This window comes from Pezoporus wallicus, unplaced genomic scaffold (assembly GCF_028554395.1).
Source record: "Pezoporus wallicus isolate ANWC-B61680 ecotype Strahan unplaced genomic scaffold, APGP_CSIRO_Pwel_v1 contig_8542, whole genome shotgun sequence".
Classification (NCBI taxonomy): domain Eukaryota; kingdom Metazoa; phylum Chordata; class Aves; order Psittaciformes; family Psittacidae; genus Pezoporus; species Pezoporus wallicus.
This window is the reverse complement of record NW_026640148.1, coordinates 5120205-5142125: the sequence shown is the minus strand read 5'-3', so window position 1 is coordinate 5142125 and position 21921 is coordinate 5120205. Positions and strand designations below refer to the sequence as shown.

At 38.9% G+C, this 21921-nt stretch overlaps 1 protein-coding gene across 1 annotated transcript; it reads right to left on the bottom strand.

Annotated features, from left to right (window-relative positions):
- Positions 1–2793: 2793 nt before the first annotated feature.
- CHDH (choline dehydrogenase) lies at positions 2794–15745 on the bottom strand. Its single transcript, XM_057417747.1, has 9 exons — positions 15638–15745; positions 14436–14557; positions 10607–11388; positions 10142–10293; positions 6492–6621; positions 5737–5871; positions 4811–4953; positions 3905–4007; positions 2794–3361 (listed from the first exon to the last, which is right to left on the bottom strand). The coding sequence occupies exons 3-9, from the start codon at positions 11343–11345 to the stop codon at positions 2943–2945; spliced, it is 1821 nt and encodes a 606-aa protein (XP_057273730.1). The 5' UTR covers positions 11346–11388; positions 14436–14557; positions 15638–15745; the 3' UTR covers positions 2794–2942.
- Between the last annotated feature and the right edge of the window lie 6176 nt (positions 15746–21921).

Genomic DNA, 21921 nt, shown 5'->3' with positions numbered 1-21921 from the left:
TTTTACAAATGCTGATATTTTCTGCTGCTTTTTAAAAGCACCTTGAACTGAAATATGTGTACAAAAGAAACACTTTGGTCACTTTTCTTTCTTAATCTTATTGTCTCCAGCCAGACCTCCAACTGTGTCTGAAGCATCTGCAGCAAGCTATTACCATGGAAATGCTGGTGTGCTCACTTGCAAGTCCGTTGCTGGTTCAGGCCATGCTGGCAGGTCTTGTAACTTCCAGATTCTTACATCAAACCGCTTTTAGAGTTAACTGGTTTTGAATACATTATATAGCATCATCTCTGCATTTACATAAAAAATATCTGGGTAAAACTGGGAATAATATTCAATTGCATACTGTATTATTTTGTTAAATAAGTAAAACTCTGGAATTATGAGCCTGTGTTCTGCAGTCCAGTATGGTGTAAAAGATGGTTAATTTTACCTAGCAGAATGCCAGTGCTCCACGGAGCATATTAGGATATCTTGTACCTGTTCTAACTATCCCTTAGCAGACTTGACTGTGCTAGGAGTAAGAACAATTTTAACAGGAATTCACTATCAGCAACCAGGTACAATGTAGTAGAAACTAATGGTAGCATGATGCAATCTATAGCTTTCCCCAGGGCACCAAAGCTTTCAAATATGCGAGCTATTTCTTTAGCACTGCATCAAAAGAATGTCATGTGAAGCCTCAACATTCTATAGCAGTGAGACCTAAATTAATAAAGCAACTGCAGTTCACAGCAATGAAAATATTCAAGTGTTTAGAAGGGAAGGAATCTGCATGGTGTCTATGTAATGTTTAGAACTCCAAGAAAAGATGGTGATGTTTCAGAAGTAACGCCTGATCATCTGATTTCACGATGGGGCAATGTGTACCTGAACACAGACACACATGCAGTTTGGCATGTATATCTAACCTTGCTATGTCCTCATCTTTTTAGAGTGTCATAATGGCAGGGGATACCTCTGCGTGTGTTCAGAGATAAGTTATGCAAGATAGTGGCTATGGCTAGTTAATTCTCTGCAGTTGCATAGTAACAATTCCCATCCTGCATGCCTAGAATAGAAACTCAAGTTGTACATCTGCAAAAGCAGGAACTTCAGTATTCTGTTTTTTCAAATTGTGTTCCTTCTCAACTACACAAGACTGTGGTCTCACTACTCTGAGTATCCTAATACTTTGTATTCAATGACACTAAGATACCTACTGAATACCTTTAAATGACAATCTCAAAAGCACAGGTGCTGAATAAAAACTATTTACCATAAACAGGGACACCATTCACAGTACACACTTTCCTCAAATGCACAGCTGTATGAGATGAATTGTCTTATTAACAGTTATTCAATCACCTATAACTAAATATTCTTGCTCTTCCCCTCATTCCAAAAGAATGCATCACATACATAGATAGAAAGGTTTTACCTGTCTCCTTTTGTAGCATAGTTCACTGCTACCATCTTCCATCCTCACAGATTTTGTCTTTATGCAGATGCTCTAATGAATTAAGTCCTTTCCCTCAGTTAGTAGCAGGGCTTCCAACCCAGCACCAGGTAGAAGTATCTGCCTTAAACATCTGCAGTTGTCCTTCTAGCCAGCACCTGAGTCAGCAACCTTTTTTACAACCTGCTCAAATGTTGTACAATTCCTTTTTTTTTTCCTGAAAAAAAAGTTTATTCTGTTTACCTCAAGTCCTGATCAATCTTAGGCTACAGAAGCTTTTGCTTTTAAAATCTGACAGCTGCTTAGTCAAAAGTTATTTTAGAATACTTAATAAATCCAAACAATTCAATTGATTCAATTTCATTCAATGAGCTCAATTTCTTTAGTTGTTTGCCTTTATATGTTGCTTTAAATGAGTACCTGAAAGTTTGATGGAGGAAACTTCAATCCTGTATCTTGCTTTACACATCTGAAGATAATATACAAATTCTGTTTATATAACAAAACATATTAATATCAGCTCCTGTTTTACAATTTTCAGGAAAGTAATTTTCTGATAACTCATGTATGTCTTCTTTCTGAATACTATCCAATTCAGACTCCTAAGTTTGGTGAAGTTTGTTTTTCAGTGAGGATTTGTAAACTGTGCATTCCTTTCATAAAAACTCCACATTTGACAGATTCCTCTCTCTCCTGTTAATTCTGATATGAACTAGTTTGGCCTGTGAATATGAAATCGCATAAAAGCTTACATTTACTTAACCTTTTGAGGATGTGGGGATTACTGACTAGCTGTTATCCTGGGTTAAATCCTGGGAAGTTAAAGTCCTTCCTTTAAATAACAAGGCATATTATAATAGCATGCATTAATCTCTTCTATTCCTTGTGAAATTGCACAGTAGTTTTGGTTTGTGTGCACAACTGTCCTGTCATTAGAAATAGCTTCTCTTCAACAAAAGATTTTAGTTGTACCACAAAAGGTCCAGAGGAAGCCACATAAATGCTGAGGGCTGGAGCACCTCTCTTATGAAGGCAAGCTGAGAGAGCTGGGGTTGCTCAGCACTGAGAGGCTCCAGGGGGAGACCTTAGAGCAGCCTTCCAGTATCTAAAAGGCACCTACAAGAAAGCTGGAGAGGGACTTTTTACAAGGACGTGTAGTGACAGGACAAGGAGGAGTGGCTTTGAACTGACAGAGGTGAAATTTAGATGAGACATTAGGAAGAAGTTCTTAACTGTGAGGATGGTGAGGCACTGGCACAGGGTGCCCAGAGAAGTTGTGGATGCCCCATCCCTGTTAAATGAAATAAGCTGCATAAGCCACCTGATTAGAAACAAACAAACAAACAAACAATAGCTAGAGAAGAGAATAGTTCAAACTAATAGCTATTTTAATAGGATACATTGTTTTGCATGGTGTTTATTTTGTTGGCATGTTCAGTATGAGACACCAACATGCTGATGAAAGCTGTTAAGTAGCAAAAGATCTAGGGGTGAGAACACTTTTTTATCTCTGTGTTTCCAAGGTCTTGGGCTTATATACAGGAACATTTTTCTCCTGAAGAGATGGGAGGCCCTTAATTATATCTGCAGCTTTCTCTGCTATCATAATAGTTGGGGCATTCAAATTACCAGTCACAACACTAGGCATTATTGAAGCATCTACTACTCTTAAGTTTTCAACACCAATTACTTTTGTTTGGGGATCGACTACAGCAGTGCTGTCTGAAAGGTGACCCATTTTACAGGTGCAGGAAGGATGATAAGCACTCTCTGCTTTCTGCCTTATGAAAGCATCTATTTCTTTGTCAGACTGAACATGGTTTCCTGGTTGAATTTCAGGGCCCTGAAATTTTTCAAAAGCTTTCTGAGCAAAGATCTCTCTGGTCAACTTGACACATTGGCGGAATTCCCAAATGTCTCTTTCTGTATGGAGAGAAAACAAGAAAACTGTAAGTACACCCTTAATTTAGGAATACGTACAGAGTGCATGACAGAAAAAAATAGCGCCAAAGAGAAAAGGCTAGAGGTTAAGTCACTGCTGAAAGCCATAATGACGTAGGATGTTTTTCAAAGTCACAGATATGCATTCATTGTGAACAAAACCATCACTTACACTGCAAAGTCCCAAAAGGAAATAGGTGCGTTACGAAGATTTGCTCTTTATTTCACTCTATCCACTGTCTAGCCAAGGACACTAGTCTCAGATCCATTCCTTCACAAGCAGAGGAGTGGATGAACAGTATGACGCAGCAAACATAAGAACCCTGACTGCATCCCCAACAGGTAATTCTTTTTGGTTTATACAGTGTTTTGCACAATGGCCTCTTGATACTAGCTGTTTTTTATAAATAAGAAATAAATAACAATGCACCAACCAGCACTTCTGGTGTTGAGCAGATATGGAAATCTGCTACTGAAACAGGCAGGAAGTGAGTTGACATCAGAGCAAGGTGAGGCTGCGTTTACCTGTTGACATGTAGTTAGGCTCAATGATGGGATGGTCATTTGGGTCTGTACTCCTCAGCTTTAGCCAGCCCACACTCGTGCTCCTCATGGGTCCCACATGGACCTGCAACACCCACACTATGCTCATGACACAGTCCCACCAGACTTACTCCCAAATTCAGTATGAAGTTTATTTTTTCAGTTTGGACAGTCTTTACAAATTAAGCAAATGTAAGCATTAAATGGAGCTAATGGAAAATGCCATTGAACATTTTTTCTTTTTATATAAATTTGCAGTAAATATGATATTTCATAAGGGAAGGGAATATAACTGTTCTTTTAATTTGAGATACAGCCATTCCCATTTATTAATAGCAGAGCATTCAAATACAATCAGCAAGCAGACCTATCATCACTGAAGAAATTAGCAAGAAGAAAAAGGTTTATTCAGGAACAGTTCCCCAGCATTAGCACACACTTTTGGATCAAGACCATAGGTCTTGGATTTGTGGTCTTGGATTTGTGCCAGTGAATATGTCGGTGGCCTCATACATTCTCACTTAAACCTCTGTCTAAACTGCAGTGGAAGAGGGAACACCTCATTTTAGTTTTTGTACAGCATCTAGCGCAAATGTGTCCTTAATCAATTGCACTATGGTGCTTCATTACTGCAAGTACTTAAACAGCAGTTCAATACATGCCTCCCTTTCCAGAGATAAAAAGTAAAAATTTTGATAGCAATATCAAATAACAAGCTCATGGGTTTTTTTCCCATGTTGGAGGTTAAGCCAGCTCTTTTGTGTTATGCTGAACAAAATATTCTTCATTATATATTATATAACCAAATTATCAATATTTATAATAAAGCATAAGCCTTCCTGCTAATCTCTACAAAACATTACTGGAAGATATTCTACAGCAACTCACCTGGTAAGCTTCTGTTTTGGAAGCAACCCGACCATGATCAATTACCTGAGAAGGGAGAAAGTGGAACTGAATGTCAGGGTGAGGAACCCCTGGTTCACTTCGGATAAACCCACCAGATTCTAAGTGGGCAGTCGCTCCCTCACCTAGAGAGTGTAAATGAGAGAGAATATGCTATCAAAAGACATCAGAAAAGCAAGAAATCCACTTCTTAACCCTTGGTTTCCCTACTATGAATAATTTGTATATACAGTGACAATTGCAAAGAACACAAATCCATTTTGAACAGCTTGTATTTTAAGCAACATGCATCACTTTCATCTTCTTTTCAATCACTAGATACATGTAAATATGCGTAACTTTGGAAATTCCACTTATTTGAGAGCGGGATATTACAGTTATCTCACTGTAACTAGCAGGCCTAGCATCTAAGTCCAGAGGCGGATTTGGTCCCAGGATCCTAACAGATGTGAAGGGAACTGACTGCAGCATCCTGACACTACTGCGCTGCATGCTCCATGACATGCAGTATAGTTATTCCATCAGTCATAGGTATCAGGCAGAGCCATCCACAGCATCTGCCCTGAAGGGGAAAGATTAAGAGTGTACAGTGCACCTCATGTTATGTTATGTTATGTTATTTTTGTATCCATTTAAAACCGTAAATTAGCACTAGATATTTACTTGCATGGCAAAAAGCCACATATACCCAGCATAAGTTGTGAAACACTAACACCATAATTCAGATACTATAACTATTTGAAATACTCTGATTTAGAAAGAAAGAAATAGCAAGCAGGCTCCAGTTATTTCCCAGAACATAAAAAAATTTATATATGAAGGCTCCCAGACTTTGGAATTCATGGATAAAAGACTGTAATAATTCTAACTCAATCAATGGTAGAATGATTGCATACTTTGTTTCATACCTGTAAACTTCCAAAGCCATTCTAGACCAATTCTCACCATGTTAACTGGCTTTTGTGCATTGTATAGTGTAATAGGTTTGGTGCACTTTTGCTGGATGTACACTTCTAAATGATCTTGAAGGTTCTGGCCTACTCCTGGGGAGGAGGGAAAAAAAGGAGAGGTGTGAAGTTATTTATTTCACACTGAACAATTATACATAGCATTTGCAACCAGAAAATGGCATAAATGGGAACTAAACTCAGAAGCAGTGACAACTAAAACCGTATCAGCCTTTTGCTCATGTCAGAATAAGATTTTACATAGCATAACTAGAATGAAAATAATTAAATGGCAGGCACTTCACTTGTTCTAAAATTGCCAGATGACTTCTAAATACAGTACATGCTTTCCTAGTTTTAAGGAAATTTTCATGTTATTCCTTCTATCTTTGAATATATATGACAGTGGGAGTTTATACAATCTGTTGTGGATCAAAATTAATTTGAAATTCTAAATTATAAGTATACTGCTTTATTTAAAAAGTATTCAGTGACATTCTTCAGAAAGGCAATTTTCACTACCAAATGTAGTGAAGGAAGTGTAGGAGTTTATTGCTCCATTCTAAAATTAAAGCAGGTTTCCACTGATTTGTAACACATACTTTTTAGTCCACACAACCTGACATAAAGACAACTTAATTTCATGGATTCATTTCATCTAATGGTCTTTGAATTGCATCCATAAGAAGATGTAAGGTTAAAAGAAATGAAATTACCAGGAAGGTGGCAAACAACAGGGATCCCCAGTTTTTTTAGATCATCTGCATTGCCGATCCCAGACAGCATAAGCAGCTGTGGAGAATTTATGGCACCTCCACTTAAAATAACTTCTTTACTGGCAAAAGCCTAAAATGAAATGAGCACAAAAGTCCTAACATTATTAAGCCTGATCTGAATGCAACCAACATGTCAAGAGCTTCAAATGTTATTCATGTTCAGATGCTATTCTGATCCAGATTAGACACCCTTCCCCCACATTCTCCTCATTTTAAATGTATTCTTATCCTGCCAGGAGTTTCTGCAGAGAGAAACGATCAAGCTTTCACTTTGATCATTACTATATTCCCTTCAAACTGTATGTATGGCACACAGACATTCAGCTCAGCCAGTACTGTGGCTGCCAATAGGCTCCTCTGCCGCTTGCTAGGAAAAAAATACCTATGATACTCGGATCAGTCAGCTAAGCATCTCTTCCAGGTTCAGTATCAATTTGTAAACTAAACTGAAGCTCTTAAAGAAGACATTGAATTCAGAGACATGCTAGCTCAGAAATTATCAAGAGCTTATTTTCTATAATAACCAAGACTAATGCTTGGTTTCATAGCTCTCTAGTCTGTAGACTGTAGTCCTCAGAAACCCCTCAAACACTAAAGCACTATTGGGAGAACTCTGACTGGAGGCACATATACAATTCTGTTTTGCCACCTCTTCCCTGTTGCCACATCATTTACATTTAGGATCAGAACTATACCACTTAGTGCTTTCCACTGTTAAAAGGGAAAACTGCATGGAGTAAGAAAATATTGGTGCCCTCCTGCTTTTCCCTCTACTCCCTGAAAGAGGACAAATGTGGGTGAAATCAACATCGTTCAAACTATCTCCTTCTATTCTAATGAGGTGGCTCATGAACACACACATTAGATGTACTCCATCCTCCCTCATCACACTTATGTTGCCTGTTGGAATGTAAGATATCCTTTATATCCACCCCAAGTTTCTGAATAGAAATGGTTGCATGTTAGAAAAAAGGATCTGAGATTCACCTGTACTTAAGACAGAATAACTGCACCGCAGAAGAAACATAAAGTAAGCAACATTTATAATTTATGCAAATTCTAATAATACCTAAGCTAGTCCAATGATTTAAAGCAACACACATTTGCAAAAATAACACCATAACTTGTATCTGTTATTTCTATCAGCGTGGCCACAGTGAGATAAAAATCAGATGAGGCACAATATTGTGCCCCAAACTTCTCGTTAGCAAGCAAAACCCACAACAGTTCAAGCAAACATATCTGGTATTGCTCATTTTCATTCTCTAATTTCATAGAATGTAAGGTGCTACCATGAGTAACTCCTTGGTTTTGTTTCAGATGAGACATTTGCCTTCCAAAGAAACATTAAAATGTGCCATTTTTTCCTGGAGTATGGTGAAGTGTTAACAGATTAGCATGGAACTACTACAATATTAAACTGTAGTAATCCTGTCCTTTTTGAATAACACCTCAGCTATACAAAATGATGGTGAGTGAGACTGTTGCTAGTAATAAGATCAAAATATAGTAAGAAGATGAATTTTGTTTTTTTTTTTCCCCACACTGTTTACCCAATATTGCTGACAGATAGCCAGTGCTAATGTTTTTTGTTTGTTATTGTTTTGCTCTGGGCAATCATTAGTTTGTTAAAACTAATACTTGGCATACCTGTAAGTGCTGAATCCAGACCTAGATATGTATTTTGCATATTATACAAATATAACTCATTTATATTTTCTTAGGTACACACAGAACTGGTGCCAGTTTGTTCCAGGTAGTGTTCAAATGATGCTCGTTGGGTCTACACTTACTGCAAAGTCAGCACTGCGGTTATTCCTGTTCCACATACAGTATTTCATTGTGCTTAAAGCTAACATGAAAAGAGGAAAAACTGACTTTGAAATATTTTTGTATGAGTTATTTAGTCTATGATACATTACAAACATTTGTTCCCTTTAAATACACTTTTCGGCTTGAATCTGAACTCAGAAACTCCAGGAATGTTCAGCCTACCTTCCCTACTTTTGTCAGAGGGTTTATGGGAGTCCTGGGAGCTCTCAGTGTGTACTGAGGTAACAACTAAGTCACTGGCTTGATGAACAGGTTTTGAATTGTGCCTGAATCTGATTTTAATGATCTTTTAACTTTACTGATGACTGATGTAAAAGAGATCCTACCTAAAATAGACTGTAAAATCAAGAACACTTTAATATAATCAAGAGTTTCATTGAGATGTTCTTAACTTAATAAAATTATTAGCTCTTCCATGCTGCAGGTATAAAATTTTCCAGAAACTAAAAGCAGAGAAGCCCTGCAAGTTTAATGCTGGGAGGGAGGGAAATCCTTTGAAGGTGTACTCTAAATATATATTATTCACTATGAATAATTCATACATATATTAATATGTATGAAAATCCATGGCAATTAAAGAATTTTGTGGTTAAAGTCGTCCAGTATTCAGAAGGTCTTTGATCACATTTATTCAGCTTTCCAACACTTTCTCCAACAGAATTCATCTTGACACTGCCACAGCAACAGCAAGTAGAGACACTGTTTTCACAGACATTTAACAGCTCATTAAAATTATTAAATTTTCTTCAAGTTTTGTTTTACATTGTCAAAATTATTATCATTACAATCCACTTAGAAAAGAACAGATTTGTTCTGTGCATTAAAAAATGACAGAACAGTTTATTTAAATTGCATTTTAACTTTTAGCACGTGTTCAGTCACGGAACACTTGTCTGTTGAGTCTTGTTAGGCCTGCTGAACTCAAACCAGCAAAATTTGTACTGTCCCCCCTTTAGGATATTGCTATTACCCTTTTTAGTTGTTTTATAATTGTCTAATTATTAACATACAAGTCCCTTTTAGGTAATTTCCTGGTTATGTACTCCATAATCAGCTGTAATAGTAAAGTGTTAAGGGAAATGGGAATATTTGAGGTCTTATGAAAGTCAACGGATTGAAAGCTGCATAAAATGAACTGTTTATCCACAGTTAAGTTGTAATGGCAAATGAAGCTTCCTTCCACATGACGTCATGTTCAGTGGAAGTTGGACTGATACTGAAAAATGTTCATTCCACAAACAACCGTAAGGCGCATTTCATCACTGTGTTTCATTACTATCCCAAAACTCAATATGTAATGGCAAAATAAAGTGAACAACTCATTGTTTCCCCTTGAGTCATCCATTTTGTTATCCAGCTTTTACAGATTTTCCTATGTCACAACAGCATTTTCAGAATTGTTTTTCAGAAACATCAGCATTTCATCACCCTATTCAGTACACTGAAACAGTACATGATTGCATCACAGTTTACAAGCAGAAACATTACGTAATACTCTTGCGTAACATCAAGTTATGGCTTGCTCCCTCAGTACCAAGAGTTGGAAGTATAATGGAGATCTTCATCTCTAACTCAATTCAGCTGAAGTATCTAACTCGATTCAGCTGAAGTATCATCTACTGCTGTACTGGAAAAGACAACACAGCATCTGAACAGCAGACATTTTGCATGTTAAAGTGCCACTTCTATTAAATTTTTTTAAAAATTTATTTTGCTTTGACTCATGCATTTCATAGTGGAAAATAAAAATTTCTTACCTTTTTCCTTTGCCCATTTTTTACATACTCAACACCAATGGATTTTGTTCCTTGAAACAAGATTTTTGTTACAAGTGTCTTCTCCGCAACTGACAGATTTGGGCGTGATATGGCTGGGCGAAGGTAGGCACTAGCTGTGCTCCATCTTTGACCTACAATATATATTTATATTTAACAGCAAAACAGTCATGTTCAGTATTCATCAAAAATTCTGAAAACCTGTTCTTCCCAAACTTAACTATGAATCAAGACTTGCATGGCAGTGCAATTTTCAGTGAAATACACACTAGACTAATAGCAAGCTGCTGTGAAATGAATGGGGTGTAAATACAGAGTGCCACAGCTGTTTAGCAATCTAACCAACCAAATGGCATTCATGCAGCTTGTATGTTCATATTCCAAAATGCTTTCTGAGGTACCACTGGTGAGTCAGGAACACAAATTAAGGACTCCTTTATGATTTACCTTGGTACACAGTCATGTCCATCCAGCCAAATCCTTCTTGTTGATAGCCATTCATATCATCTGTGAAAGGATACCCAGCTTGCTGGGTTGCCTCCAGGAATGCATGATGAAGGGGATGGTTTGTTTTCCCTCTTGACACATGCAGGGGTCCATTTCCACCTCTATACTGATCTGGCCCCAGTTCATGTGTCTGTGCCTTCTTAAAATAAGGTAAGCAATGCTCATAGTCCCATCCAATAGCCCCTTCCCTGCTCCATCGATTATAATCTTCTGCATGCCCACGAATGTATACCATTGCATTGAGAGAAGAGGAGCCACCCCATACTCTCCCACGGGGCCAGTACAGAATTCGGTTATCCAGATGCTTTTGTGATGTTGTGTGGTAATACCAGTTGTATTTCTCATCACAGAGGTTGTATGTTAATGCAGCAGGCATATGAATCTTCCACATCAGTCTTTTACTACCTAGAAGAGTATCTTTAGGGCCTGCTTCCAAAAGTAGTACAGTACTGAGAGGGTCTTCTGTCAACCTGTTGGCTAATACACACCCTGCTGATCCAGCTCCAACAATGACATAATTATAAGAGTTTGCCTTTTCAGAACTAATCTGAGAAGCTGCACGTGAAATTTTGAATTGTTGTTTGTTGATGCCCAGTACGTTCTTTAACAGAATTCCTGTTACTTTGTGCATCTGATTCACAGGACTGCAACGTTGAACTCCCTTCATTAAGTATGGCATCTTTACTGGTAGTGTCACTCTTGTAGAATTTCTAATTTTTACCCTAGAAAAGCAAACAAACAAAAATCTTAATTAAGATGTAAGTGTTCATAGAGTGCATGATCTCTACAATCATAGAATCATAGAATAGTTAAGGCTAGAAAGGATCTTAAGATCATCTAGTTCCAGCCCCTCTGCCATGGTGTCAGTCATTTTCCAGTAAAAACGATGTACTTTACCCATTCTCTCTATCCAAAAGGTTAACAATAATGCCCATAATCCAATAAACATTTACTCTGGAACTTACTGTCTTATTATTCTTTCAGTACAGCCTCTGCATCAATAAAGTGGCATACTATTTTTTATTGTATGCAGTCTGATTTTGATTTGCTTCTGGTTCCTGAGATAGATAGAAACATGAAGTACAATATCAAGCATTTGCTAAAACCAGACAGGATGGAAACCTTTGCTTATCCTGTAGTCTCTCTTCGTCTGCCTCTAGTAGGTAAGAATTTAAGAAAAACAACAATTTCACAAATTTCTCCGTAAGTTTGTGACACTCAGTGGTATTGCTTAACCAATTCACAACAATGGAAGTGCTGGGTCTGACCACTGTACCTTCTGCCAGACCATATCTAGCACAACGTCTCTACAAAACAAATGTGTAACAGTGAAACTGGGTTTCAGCTGCTCCTAAGGGACCGCTGGGTTTTGTAGCGTGTCTCCTAACATAGGCAAAGGCAAAATCTGTTCATCTGTGACTTTCTAACTTACTACTAAAACCACATCCTGCAGGAGTGCTCCCAGTACAGTCACAACCTTAACACCACCAGATCCTTACCCAAGGTTGGAATGGCTTTTTTTTTTTACCTTCAGAAAAGCCTGTAAGCCTTGTAAGCAACACGGGTTTAGCTCCCTGTTGCACAGGTTCATGTACTGGGACTAAATGCAAGATCTTCACAGCCTGAGTGTCATAGATACTGATGCTGCTGGGCACTCTGAAGTATAGAAGTATAGAATCATAGAATGATAGAATAGTTAGGGTTGGAAAGGACCTTGACATCATCTAGTTCCAACCCCCCTGCCATGGGCAGGGACACCTCACTCTAATCCATGTCACCCAGGGCTCTGTCCAACCTGGCCTTGAACACCACCAGCATGTTTCTCTTCCTCTCTCCCCTTGAAACTACTCCTCTTGGCATAAACAATTATCCAGGAAAATGGATATCTTTGGGCTTTAAACAGTATTTCTTCCTGGCCCATGGCTTCTGTCTAAGCTGTTGCTATGGATTCTAGAGACAGCAACCTATCCAGAGGCTGTTATATTGTAATGCACTACCCATCCAAAAGACATAAGCAAGCTTTCTCCTGCAAAAAAAACTGAATACTGTATTATGTCTGTAAAAGCTTTTTTTTTTCAGAAAGTGTTACACTGATTTTCATAAATTCAATTTGAGGTTTTTTTTTCCCACTAAAATGTGCCTTAATGGATCATTGAAACAATCAGCTTTTTCTTATAAAAGGTGGAACAGAACTGTACTCATTTTCTAGAGTGAAACACTACAATATAAAGTTTGTGAGAGCACACAAGAGCCCTTAAGGCCAACTCTGTATGCAGGCTGCTGATAAACTTTAAAAGTCTTCCACGTACAACAATATTTATTTACAGTTTGATGTACAATCTCATATGCAAAAGTATTCTTTTTTCCTCTTGGGAAATGGATGAGAAGAAGCACACATCTCTTACTCTTCTTAGGAAAACTTGTAATAGGCTGTACAAACCCTCAAAGTCATTCTCACCTGGCTAATTCAAAATTGATCCCAGCTGGAGGTGAGGGGTTGTCTTTCTACAGGTGGAGACTATTAAAGAACCTTTTCTGGGAACAGAGGGTTCAGCAATTTCCTGTGATGCAGCAGGAGAGGATATAAAACCTCTCTGTTTATAGGTGGGGGTTTTTGTGTGTGTGGTGAAGAGAATATAAGTTCTGAAGCTCTTGTGCAACTGGTGGGTCATGGGATTTTATTGCTGGGTTTGGTAGAATATGGGTCTGGGCCTTGATAACCTGGGAAAGATGCTTTGTCTCTATAATGGGAGCTTTGTTGGCTTTTTTTTTTTTTTTTTTTTTTTTTTTAATTTTTATTGGTGGAGATTCACCATAGTAAGGTAAAGTGATCAGCATTACTCCCAAGGAAGTATAACCTTAGATTTTGATGCTACAAATATTCAACACTTAAGTACTGGCTGTTTTGTTTTGACATGGTATCTATAATGCTATTAAGTATTACTGTGCCCCTTAACCAGAATGACAGCTGTTAAACCTACAATCTACCTGGTTCTTGGCTGTAGAAAGGGTAGATTCTGCAGAACACCTGGAATCATGTCCAGTCAGGGACTGACTTTGGTAGTACTGGAGGCTGTAGTTCTATAGCTTGCGGCAGTATCAGTAGTACTGAGCTCCCAGAAATGCTATGTCAAGTGACGCTCCAGAGGCAGCATTGGTGTTACAGGATGAAGTGTTTGTGCCTTGGCTTATACCAGAATCCTAATACAGAATTCTACACCCTTTGCAAAGCTGATTTGTTAAGACTGTCTTTCATGTGCAGGCTTTGAGACTCATAGAAGAATTCAACCTTGCATTGAAGAGGTTGGTATTAAGGACTGAGATCATGAAGTCCTGAAATCAGAACATGATAATACTGCTTTCTAGAATAATCTATGTAGTTTGCTGAGCATGTATGGGTTTAGCACAGTTCATCTTCTTCTACAGAAGATAGTTTTGTGGAATTCTGCAGACCAAGAGAATATCAGTCAAAAAACAAATGCATCCTTGCATTCAACTTTTCCTTAGTTTTATCTGTTTTTTTTTGTTTGTTTTGGTTTGTTTTTTGTTTGTTTGGGTTTTCTGTTTGTTTGGTTTTTTGTTTTGTTATTTTTTGTTGTGGTTTTTTTTTGGTTTTTTGTTTTTGTGGTTTTTTTTTTTGCCAAAGAGAATTTATAACTACAGTTTTATGGTCACCTCTCTTAAATACCTTAGTAGCTATGACAAAACAGAATATGTAGAAATAAGCAAGTTTACACAACATGGTTCTACGGGAATGCTTTGTACTTACCACGAGCAAAAAGTTGTTTTTTGGACCTTACTGGGTATTACTGCATGTCTTCATTGGGATTTTCACATATGACCTCTTAATGAATATTCAGTAAGACATTACTCAGGCATTAGTGAATAGACCTGCAGAAATGCATATAGAGCAACATAAAATATGTTCCCTGTATTGCACTGTGGCTTCAAAATGGGGAGCTCTTTTTTTAAAAGTATGCATTTACAAATATTACTCTTAAACAAAACCTGTAGACAGTGGCATACAAGAGGGAAGAGATCAGTAGCATCTCAGCAGGAAAATTCTGTTCCTAAAGTTTAATAATGAGCACTAGGTAGCTAGAACTGGGCAGTGAAGTTGTGAAATGAAGTGTTTGGGGCTCTGTGCATCATTGTTAACATGTTTCAGAATGCAGTATCAGGTTTGAGCAAGAAATAAACCTTGAGGTAACCCATGTGTACCTACCGTTGCAGCTCTGTAACTCTACAGATGCTGTTTTGTGAAAACAGACTTGGGTAAGGGACAGTGAAGATGCAGAATGTGAACTATGTGTTACCTGGGGGTTTTGGTTGTTTGGGGTTTTTTTTGTTTTGTTTTTTTTTGTTTTTTTTTTGGGGGGGGGGTGCGGGTTGGACTAAATTGGCTTGCCATCTCTAACAAAGCTAAGCAAAAGTTCTAGCATTTATCCTAGAGACCTTGCTCTTAGACTTATAGTCTACAAGAAAGAGAGGAGGGTAGCCATCCCACACACATAGAGAGGAATACATTGAAAAAGCTGAGCAGTAATGAAATGGTTCTGCAGGTGGATGAGGTGGCTAATCTAGAAAAGTTACACGAACACCCTCTCTTGCAGATGTAAAATGCGCCCCTGTCCCAGAGCTGTCTAATAGCATGGGCATATAAATACATGGTGTAGCAGAGGAGTGAGACCTCCGCTGGACTGGACGTTTCCCCTTCACAGCACTGCGCTGCCAAATCCTGTCAGACCTGTCTGTGTAAGACGCAGGAGGAACAGCCCCTCGGGTAACAGCATCTCTTACCTTTATTCAGTTTCTTCCCCCACTGCAGACTGTGTACACAAGTTAAATTCACCTGCTGTGGGAATGTTTTGGATTAACTTTCCATTCCAGTTCTGCTAGTAAGAAAGTTCATTCGGTTACAGAAACCTTGTAAGTTTCATTTTAGTGGCTGAACTGTCCAAGCCTACTTACCTCACCATTTCCTCCTTTAGGAACAAACGTATCTGCAGGACCAGGGCATCAGGCTGCTGTGAACTTCTGCTCGGGGAGCCCGGAGCAGCTCTTGTACCGCACAAAGGCGGGGACCAGAGCGGGCCTTCCAAGGAGGGCGATCGCGAGCCTGTCCCGGTACCCTCCGCAGGACCGGGAGGCCTGTGCCTTCCTCAGAGCCCCTGAGGGGGGGCTTCGCTCCCGTCTCCCGGGCCCTTCCTCCTCTCGGCTCCCAGAAGCGCCTCTAAGAGGCTCCTCTGCCCGCCGGCTGCGGCCCCGCTCACTCGCTCGTCCAGCGCAGGCAGCCCCCAGCGCGGAGCAGGTGGGTGGTCCCTGCTAAGTGATGGGGCCCCCGGCGGGAGAGAGCGGAGCCAGGGGCGGGCTGCGACGCCGGGGCCCCCTCTCTCGGGACTGGCTTCGGCGGGGGAGCGGGTGGAACTTCCCAGGGGAATGCACCCTTTTGGCCTCTGCCAAAGTTGTGTCAGAGCGACTTCGTGCCGTTTCGAAACCGGCCACAGCGGGACGAAGTCCGCAGCCTCCCGCACCCTGCCGCTCCCGCACGCAGAAACAGGGCTGCGAGAGAGCTCCCCGCGCTGCCTCCAGGAGATGCCGGAGCGAGGGAAGCGGGGCAGCTGAGGCGGCCTCCCGACCATTCCCGGGAAGGCTTTCGCTTTTTCACTCAGCCCATCAGTGGGGTAGACAAAAGCATCAGCTTTCCTTAAACTAGGTCGCCTCGGCTGCAACAGCCATTTTCCAACGGCAGTGCTGGGAGATGTGGGGTGGTGGAGGTGAAGCGAAGAGCAGCGGGGAAGGTCCTGTGAGGAGGGGTCCCGCGAGCTGGTGTGTGCTGTGTTCGTGCGTGGACACAGTGTTCAAGGGCTGCGCTTGTAAATTGAGCTGGCATTGGCAATTCAGGGCTTTAATGGTGACCCTGAACTGTGTGATGTGATTTCCGAATAGGTTAGTTTGAAAGTGAGCTAGTAGTGAAATGAATTGCCCCACCACCCCGGTGTGTGTTACCTGACTCATTACCTCAGCAATGACCACTAGCTGTTTGTAGCAGTCATCATGTGTAAGCGTGCAATCAACAGTGGTTTTCAACAGTATCCCACTGGGTAGCAAAAAATACTAAGAATGCTACAGGGCCGTTGCCACTTCCATACAACTTTTCTGCTGGCTTTTTTCTCTAAGTGTCTTCAGTATGTCCCGCTTCTGTGCGAGTTCATTGTAGGCTAAACTGCATTCAAACATAGTGATGAGAAGATCCCGTTAACATTTACTGGGAAATGGCCAAGGATTGGGTGTGTGCAGAGTCAGTGCTACTGTGTTACAGTGAAAGTTGGTCAAAGAGCTCTCTAAGACTCAATTTGGGGTTTTAGAAAGCAGACAGCCTTTATTTCAGCACTGGACATAGAGGGGATTGCTCCACCTCATGTGTGCATGATGGTTTAACTATGGAGGTTTTTTTATTCAGGTAAAACATAAATATGCATTCGTTTTCCAGGAAACTATTAACATATTCATAATTTTCTTAGAACTCATTATTCTATGTAAATGTTTGTTTATACACATGTGCACACAGTCTCTTAGGTGGTTGTTGGGGGTCCTCTGGTGGTCTTCAGTAGTCTTCCTCACTGTGTCTGCTAGATGAGCTCTGGTTTTGTGTACGCCCTGTTGTTCTCTGGCTGTTGTCCATGACTATGTTTCTCAAAACTTGCTCATTCAAACATTTTGGTCTACTTTTGTTCCTGTTTCAAGGGCATAGTGTCACATGACTTCCTTTTACCTTGTCCGGACAGGATGAGTTTACTTTATCAGGGTGTCTAGACTTCTCCAAGGTAGGTATCAACTGCTCTTGAGGGCTTTTGGAGAATTAATTCAGAATACTCATGGTAGAATACGGATGATACGATGAAGACTAATCAAGATTGTCATAACTTGCACTCTCTCCTGACATTTTGTAATGACAGTAGTCTCTTGCTACAGTATCTTCACTATTGCTCACAGGTGTTGATTATTTTCCCAAGTCCTTCCTTATCTCTCTGCTTGGAATGTACTGGATGACTAATAATTCTCTGGGATAACTGCTTGTTAATGCTTTTTGTTCTTAGATAAGCAGAGAATAGTGGACAGTCTCTGGGTGGTTGATTATTCATACTCAGGCACCAAACTGTGAACTTCTGAATAATTATTCATTAATGGAAAAGACTAATTGTCTCCTGTGGAACTAAATGCATAGTTAATATAAGTGGTTTGTAATTTTTGTAGTGATTAAGAATACTTGAAATCAAGTTGATAGGGGTTTGCAGTATTTGAATATTTTCATACACCTTCAATACTTTAATTCAGTAAGCAAATAAGTCTATAGAAAATGTGTTCAATATGTGTAAGAAAGTAAAAAGTATATAAATATTAATTAAATACACACATTTAAGAACTATTCTATTTCTTTTCTTTTGAGTGAACAGTGAGGTTTTGATTTCTGGTTGTATAGCACCTGCTGCAGTGGAGTCATAGTCCTGGTCCCTTGCTAGAGCTTTTAAGCACTCTGATGACATTAATAAGAATCAATTTATTTTTTTTTCCTATGAGGGGAAAAAAAGAAAAAAGTTAATTTGCTGATTTCTTCAATTTCAGTGAGTTCTGCCCATAAGATGTGGCTGAAGCAAGACCTAAAAAGGTAACCTGAATTACTTGTGTGCAACCCTGACCCTCACATGGAAAAAACTCCCAAGCACCAGTCTCCAGAGCTGATGATTATAATCTTATGGCAACTGGTGGTTTTGTTTTTGTGTTAGAAGTGTAAGAGCAGGATGGATTCTGCTATATGCATTACTACAGTTGATTCATGTTACATTAAAACTCTTGGAAAGACAATAGACCAATACACAAATTAGCGCAAAGATCAGTGAATTTTTACTATGTTGTTTGTGTTGCAGTATGTTTAAATTGTGGCTTTGTGAAAGCAGAGCCCTTAAGGGTGTGTCAGGCCATAATTTGTAAAGCCATAATTTGTAAGGCCATAATTTGTTTATATATTAATGCCTGGGTAGGTCAATCATAGGAATATCAAAGGTACTAATGACTATAATGTTATGCTCACATAGAAATGACCTATCAGCTCTGGACTCTACTATCTGATGGGCAGAAAATTGATTTTCTAAAAGGCCTTTTCAGTTTAATTATTAAAATCATCCTCAAAGTTTGAAATAATTGTGAAGGAGGAGATGTATAATACAACTTTGTCTCAGGATAGAGCTTCTTCCCTACAGATTTATCATCTTGTTTTGGCAGTCACTGATGTGTACTTTCTCCTAAACTTCTTTAGAGGTTGATGGCAAGATGTCCTGCGCTGAAATTTTAAATGTTTGACTAGGAAAAAAGCACAAAAAGCATCTGTGATTGAGGTTATAATTCAAAGACAAAAGGAAAAATGAATTATCGTGTAAAGGGCATAAATCATTGGTGTTATGCCCTAGGGGAAAAAAGAAAGTTAATTATTAGAGACACTGTAAATACAGTCACAACAGGAAAAAGTGAGTAAATAGAAAGTGAGTACACATTTCTCAGGAATAGAACAATACAGAAAACCAGAAAAGAACCAAAACCACTGATGAAGAGTAATGGATGGGTCCACGTTGTAGAGTTCTGGGGTCCTAATTCTTTAAGATGGATTAGCAGAGATCAGGATTATCTTCAGTGACAGAAACTTAAAAGCACACCATTATCTTTTTTGAAGCTACAAACTACAGAAGCTCTGACTGAAGTAGACAAGAAACAAATTCAAAGTGAATTTGCTGTATTATCTATCTGGACTCCCTAGGTTTAGCGACACTTCCGGATTTTCTATAAACTAACCTGTTTCAGTTTTGCTACATTGTCTATTACAATGTATTCTTAGAAGAATACCTTGTAAGTATTCTTGCAGCTAATACTAACAATTTACACTAATTTCTACTCCAGTTTGTACAAGAATGAGTAACTTGAGAGGACTATAAAATAGAATTGATTTTTAAATATTCCAGTTCTGTTTAGCAGAGCACCAAGTGTCATGACCATCTGTCATTGTTTAAATGTGCAAAGCAGCAGTCCTATGTAAGCCCTCAAAGAAGCGTTAGAATTGAAGCTGATGCTTTTCAGTTGCTGTGTTTTTAAGCCTTTCTAGTGGAAGGTCAATGTGAGTAAATGCTTTCTAGAGATTAATTCAGAATCTGTCACCTTAAGGGAAAAAAAAAATCATGAGCTGCTGTTGAAAGTCATCATAATAATGTTTATTCTTACCCTTTCAAGGGAAGCAAATGGTAATTAAAAATCCTGCAACTTTTTTCTGGTATTTCTTCTTATTGAAACTTTCCTTCTTATCTGCAAGGAAAAATTTCATGTAGGAAAACCAAAGTCCACAAAGTTTTGCCTGTTGATGCCTGGCTGTTCAAATGAAGATGAAAATTCCGCAGTTCACTCTTAGTAGAAATGAATTTAAATATTTTTGTGGTAGTCTTTTTCACCCCTTCAGTCTTAATTTTTCCACTTGAATATGATGTTTGCTGTATTGAGGTTATAAGGTCTAATTGGAAAGAAAACAGGGACTATTCTAGAAGTGCAATGCATTCTTTCTATGTGTGGTGTTTTCTTACATCTTTTCAATAAATGGTTATATGCACTCTAGAGATTTTCATGTTTGAATATTTTTGAAGCATCTTGATAACAGCAGGGATTAAAAAAGCCTTTGAAATGAACTGTGTAGTGCAGCACAGTAGATCATATTTAAGTATTAAAATCAGTTACAGTGTTCAAAACACTTTGAAAGTTTAAACTCTTAGTTTCACTCTACAGCCTACCAGCCATATGATTGAAAGTATGCAGCAGTTATAGTTAGGGTGGTTAGAAATAGTTATCAGAATCAGCTGCCCAAATAGCCATTCACTCATGAAGGAATTGTCTGCTGGGACTCTAGGAGTTTGCCCACAGCTCATCAGTATTCCTTCTTTCTGATTCTTGGTGACTTCTCTTTTGATGAGATGGTAGCTTCAAGAAGGTTTATGAAGCAGCAGAGCAGTTTCAGCAGTTAAGCACATTCCTGTAGCACAAAATTCTGGCTGTGGTCACTCTTGAACAGGACAAAAATGGAGTTTCCCACTTCATCTCAAGGGCTCCTCCTGCAGGCGTGCAGGATTGCAGGGGTTTGTTGGCTGTTTGTGCAACTCCGGGAAGCTGTCTTACCCTTGGCTGCTCAGGATCACTCATTCTGTCCTTAGCTCAGAGAACTATCATCTGATCTTTTCTGTCACTTTGCTCCATTACTCTAATCTGGATCTTTTCAGAGGTTTTTGGTTATTTTGTTTTATTTTAACTGGGTCTTCATTATTCCCTTCAATTGGCATTTTCTAGAACTGCCCTGTTTAGATCTTCCAAACTAGCATGGAGATAGGGCTTCCATCTTGTTGAGTCAGTCCTACTTGCAAGCATACAACAAAAAGGCACTCATCTCTCTTCAGCCATGTTGACAGTAGAGGAAAAAGAAATCAATTTTTAATAAGGCATTCTGTAAGAAATTTCTGTGTGGCATATGGCCTTGTGTGATTGGAATAAGTATAATGATGAAAGCTACAATCAGATATTGGGTATATGTGTGTACATGCAAAGCCTGTACATAGTTAATGTGCTGTTGACCTGATCATAAAAAAATTAAGCTTTTGTGCCTAATTATTTGAATCTTGCCACTTGACACACTGATCATATATAGTATGGACCTATGTTACTGGTCATTCATAGGTTCCTACTACTCAGTGGCTCAAATAGGGGTACAGTGGAAAACTTGAGCTTGGGGTTTGTTTCTATATACCTTTGAGCTCTTCAGTCTTGATCAAGTCTCCCTTTGAGAAAGTTGCTCAATGCCTTGACCTCAATTCTGCATTTGTACTTGGGCCTTAAATGTTAATGAATATGTTCCCTAAGCTGTTTTCAGTAAACTGCTCAAATACTGTTGTAGTGATTGTGTAAACTTCAAAATAAATAGCATCCTTTTATTTCAGTGCAGTTAATACCATTTTTTTCTCCATTGTTGTCACAAAATGGATAATAATCACTCTCACAAAGTGCAGTTAATGGTTGGTTTTGTCATCTATTAAATCTCAGAAGTGGTTATACTGCCTATTTATTTAGACCCCTTTAAAATCCCTTATGATGAAAAGTACATGTAGACATAAAATACAACAGTATTCTTACCTTCATTTTGTATTGTAACCTCCTTTTAAAGAGACACTCAA

Bases quoted from the DNA above. Each gene is read 5' to 3' on its own strand.
- CHDH (XM_057417747.1), bottom strand. From the start codon at position 11,345: ATGCCATACTTAATGAAGGGAGTTCAACGTTGCAGTCCTGTGAATCAG. The intron at 10,294-10,606 runs GTAAATCATAAA...TATATATTGTAG, and splicing joins GGACATGACTGTGTACCAAG to GTCAAAGATGGAGCACAGCT. The intron at 6,622-10,141 runs GTAAGAAATTTT...ATTTCATTTTAG, and splicing joins AAAATGGGCAAAGGAAAAAG to GCTTTTGCCAGTAAAGAAGT.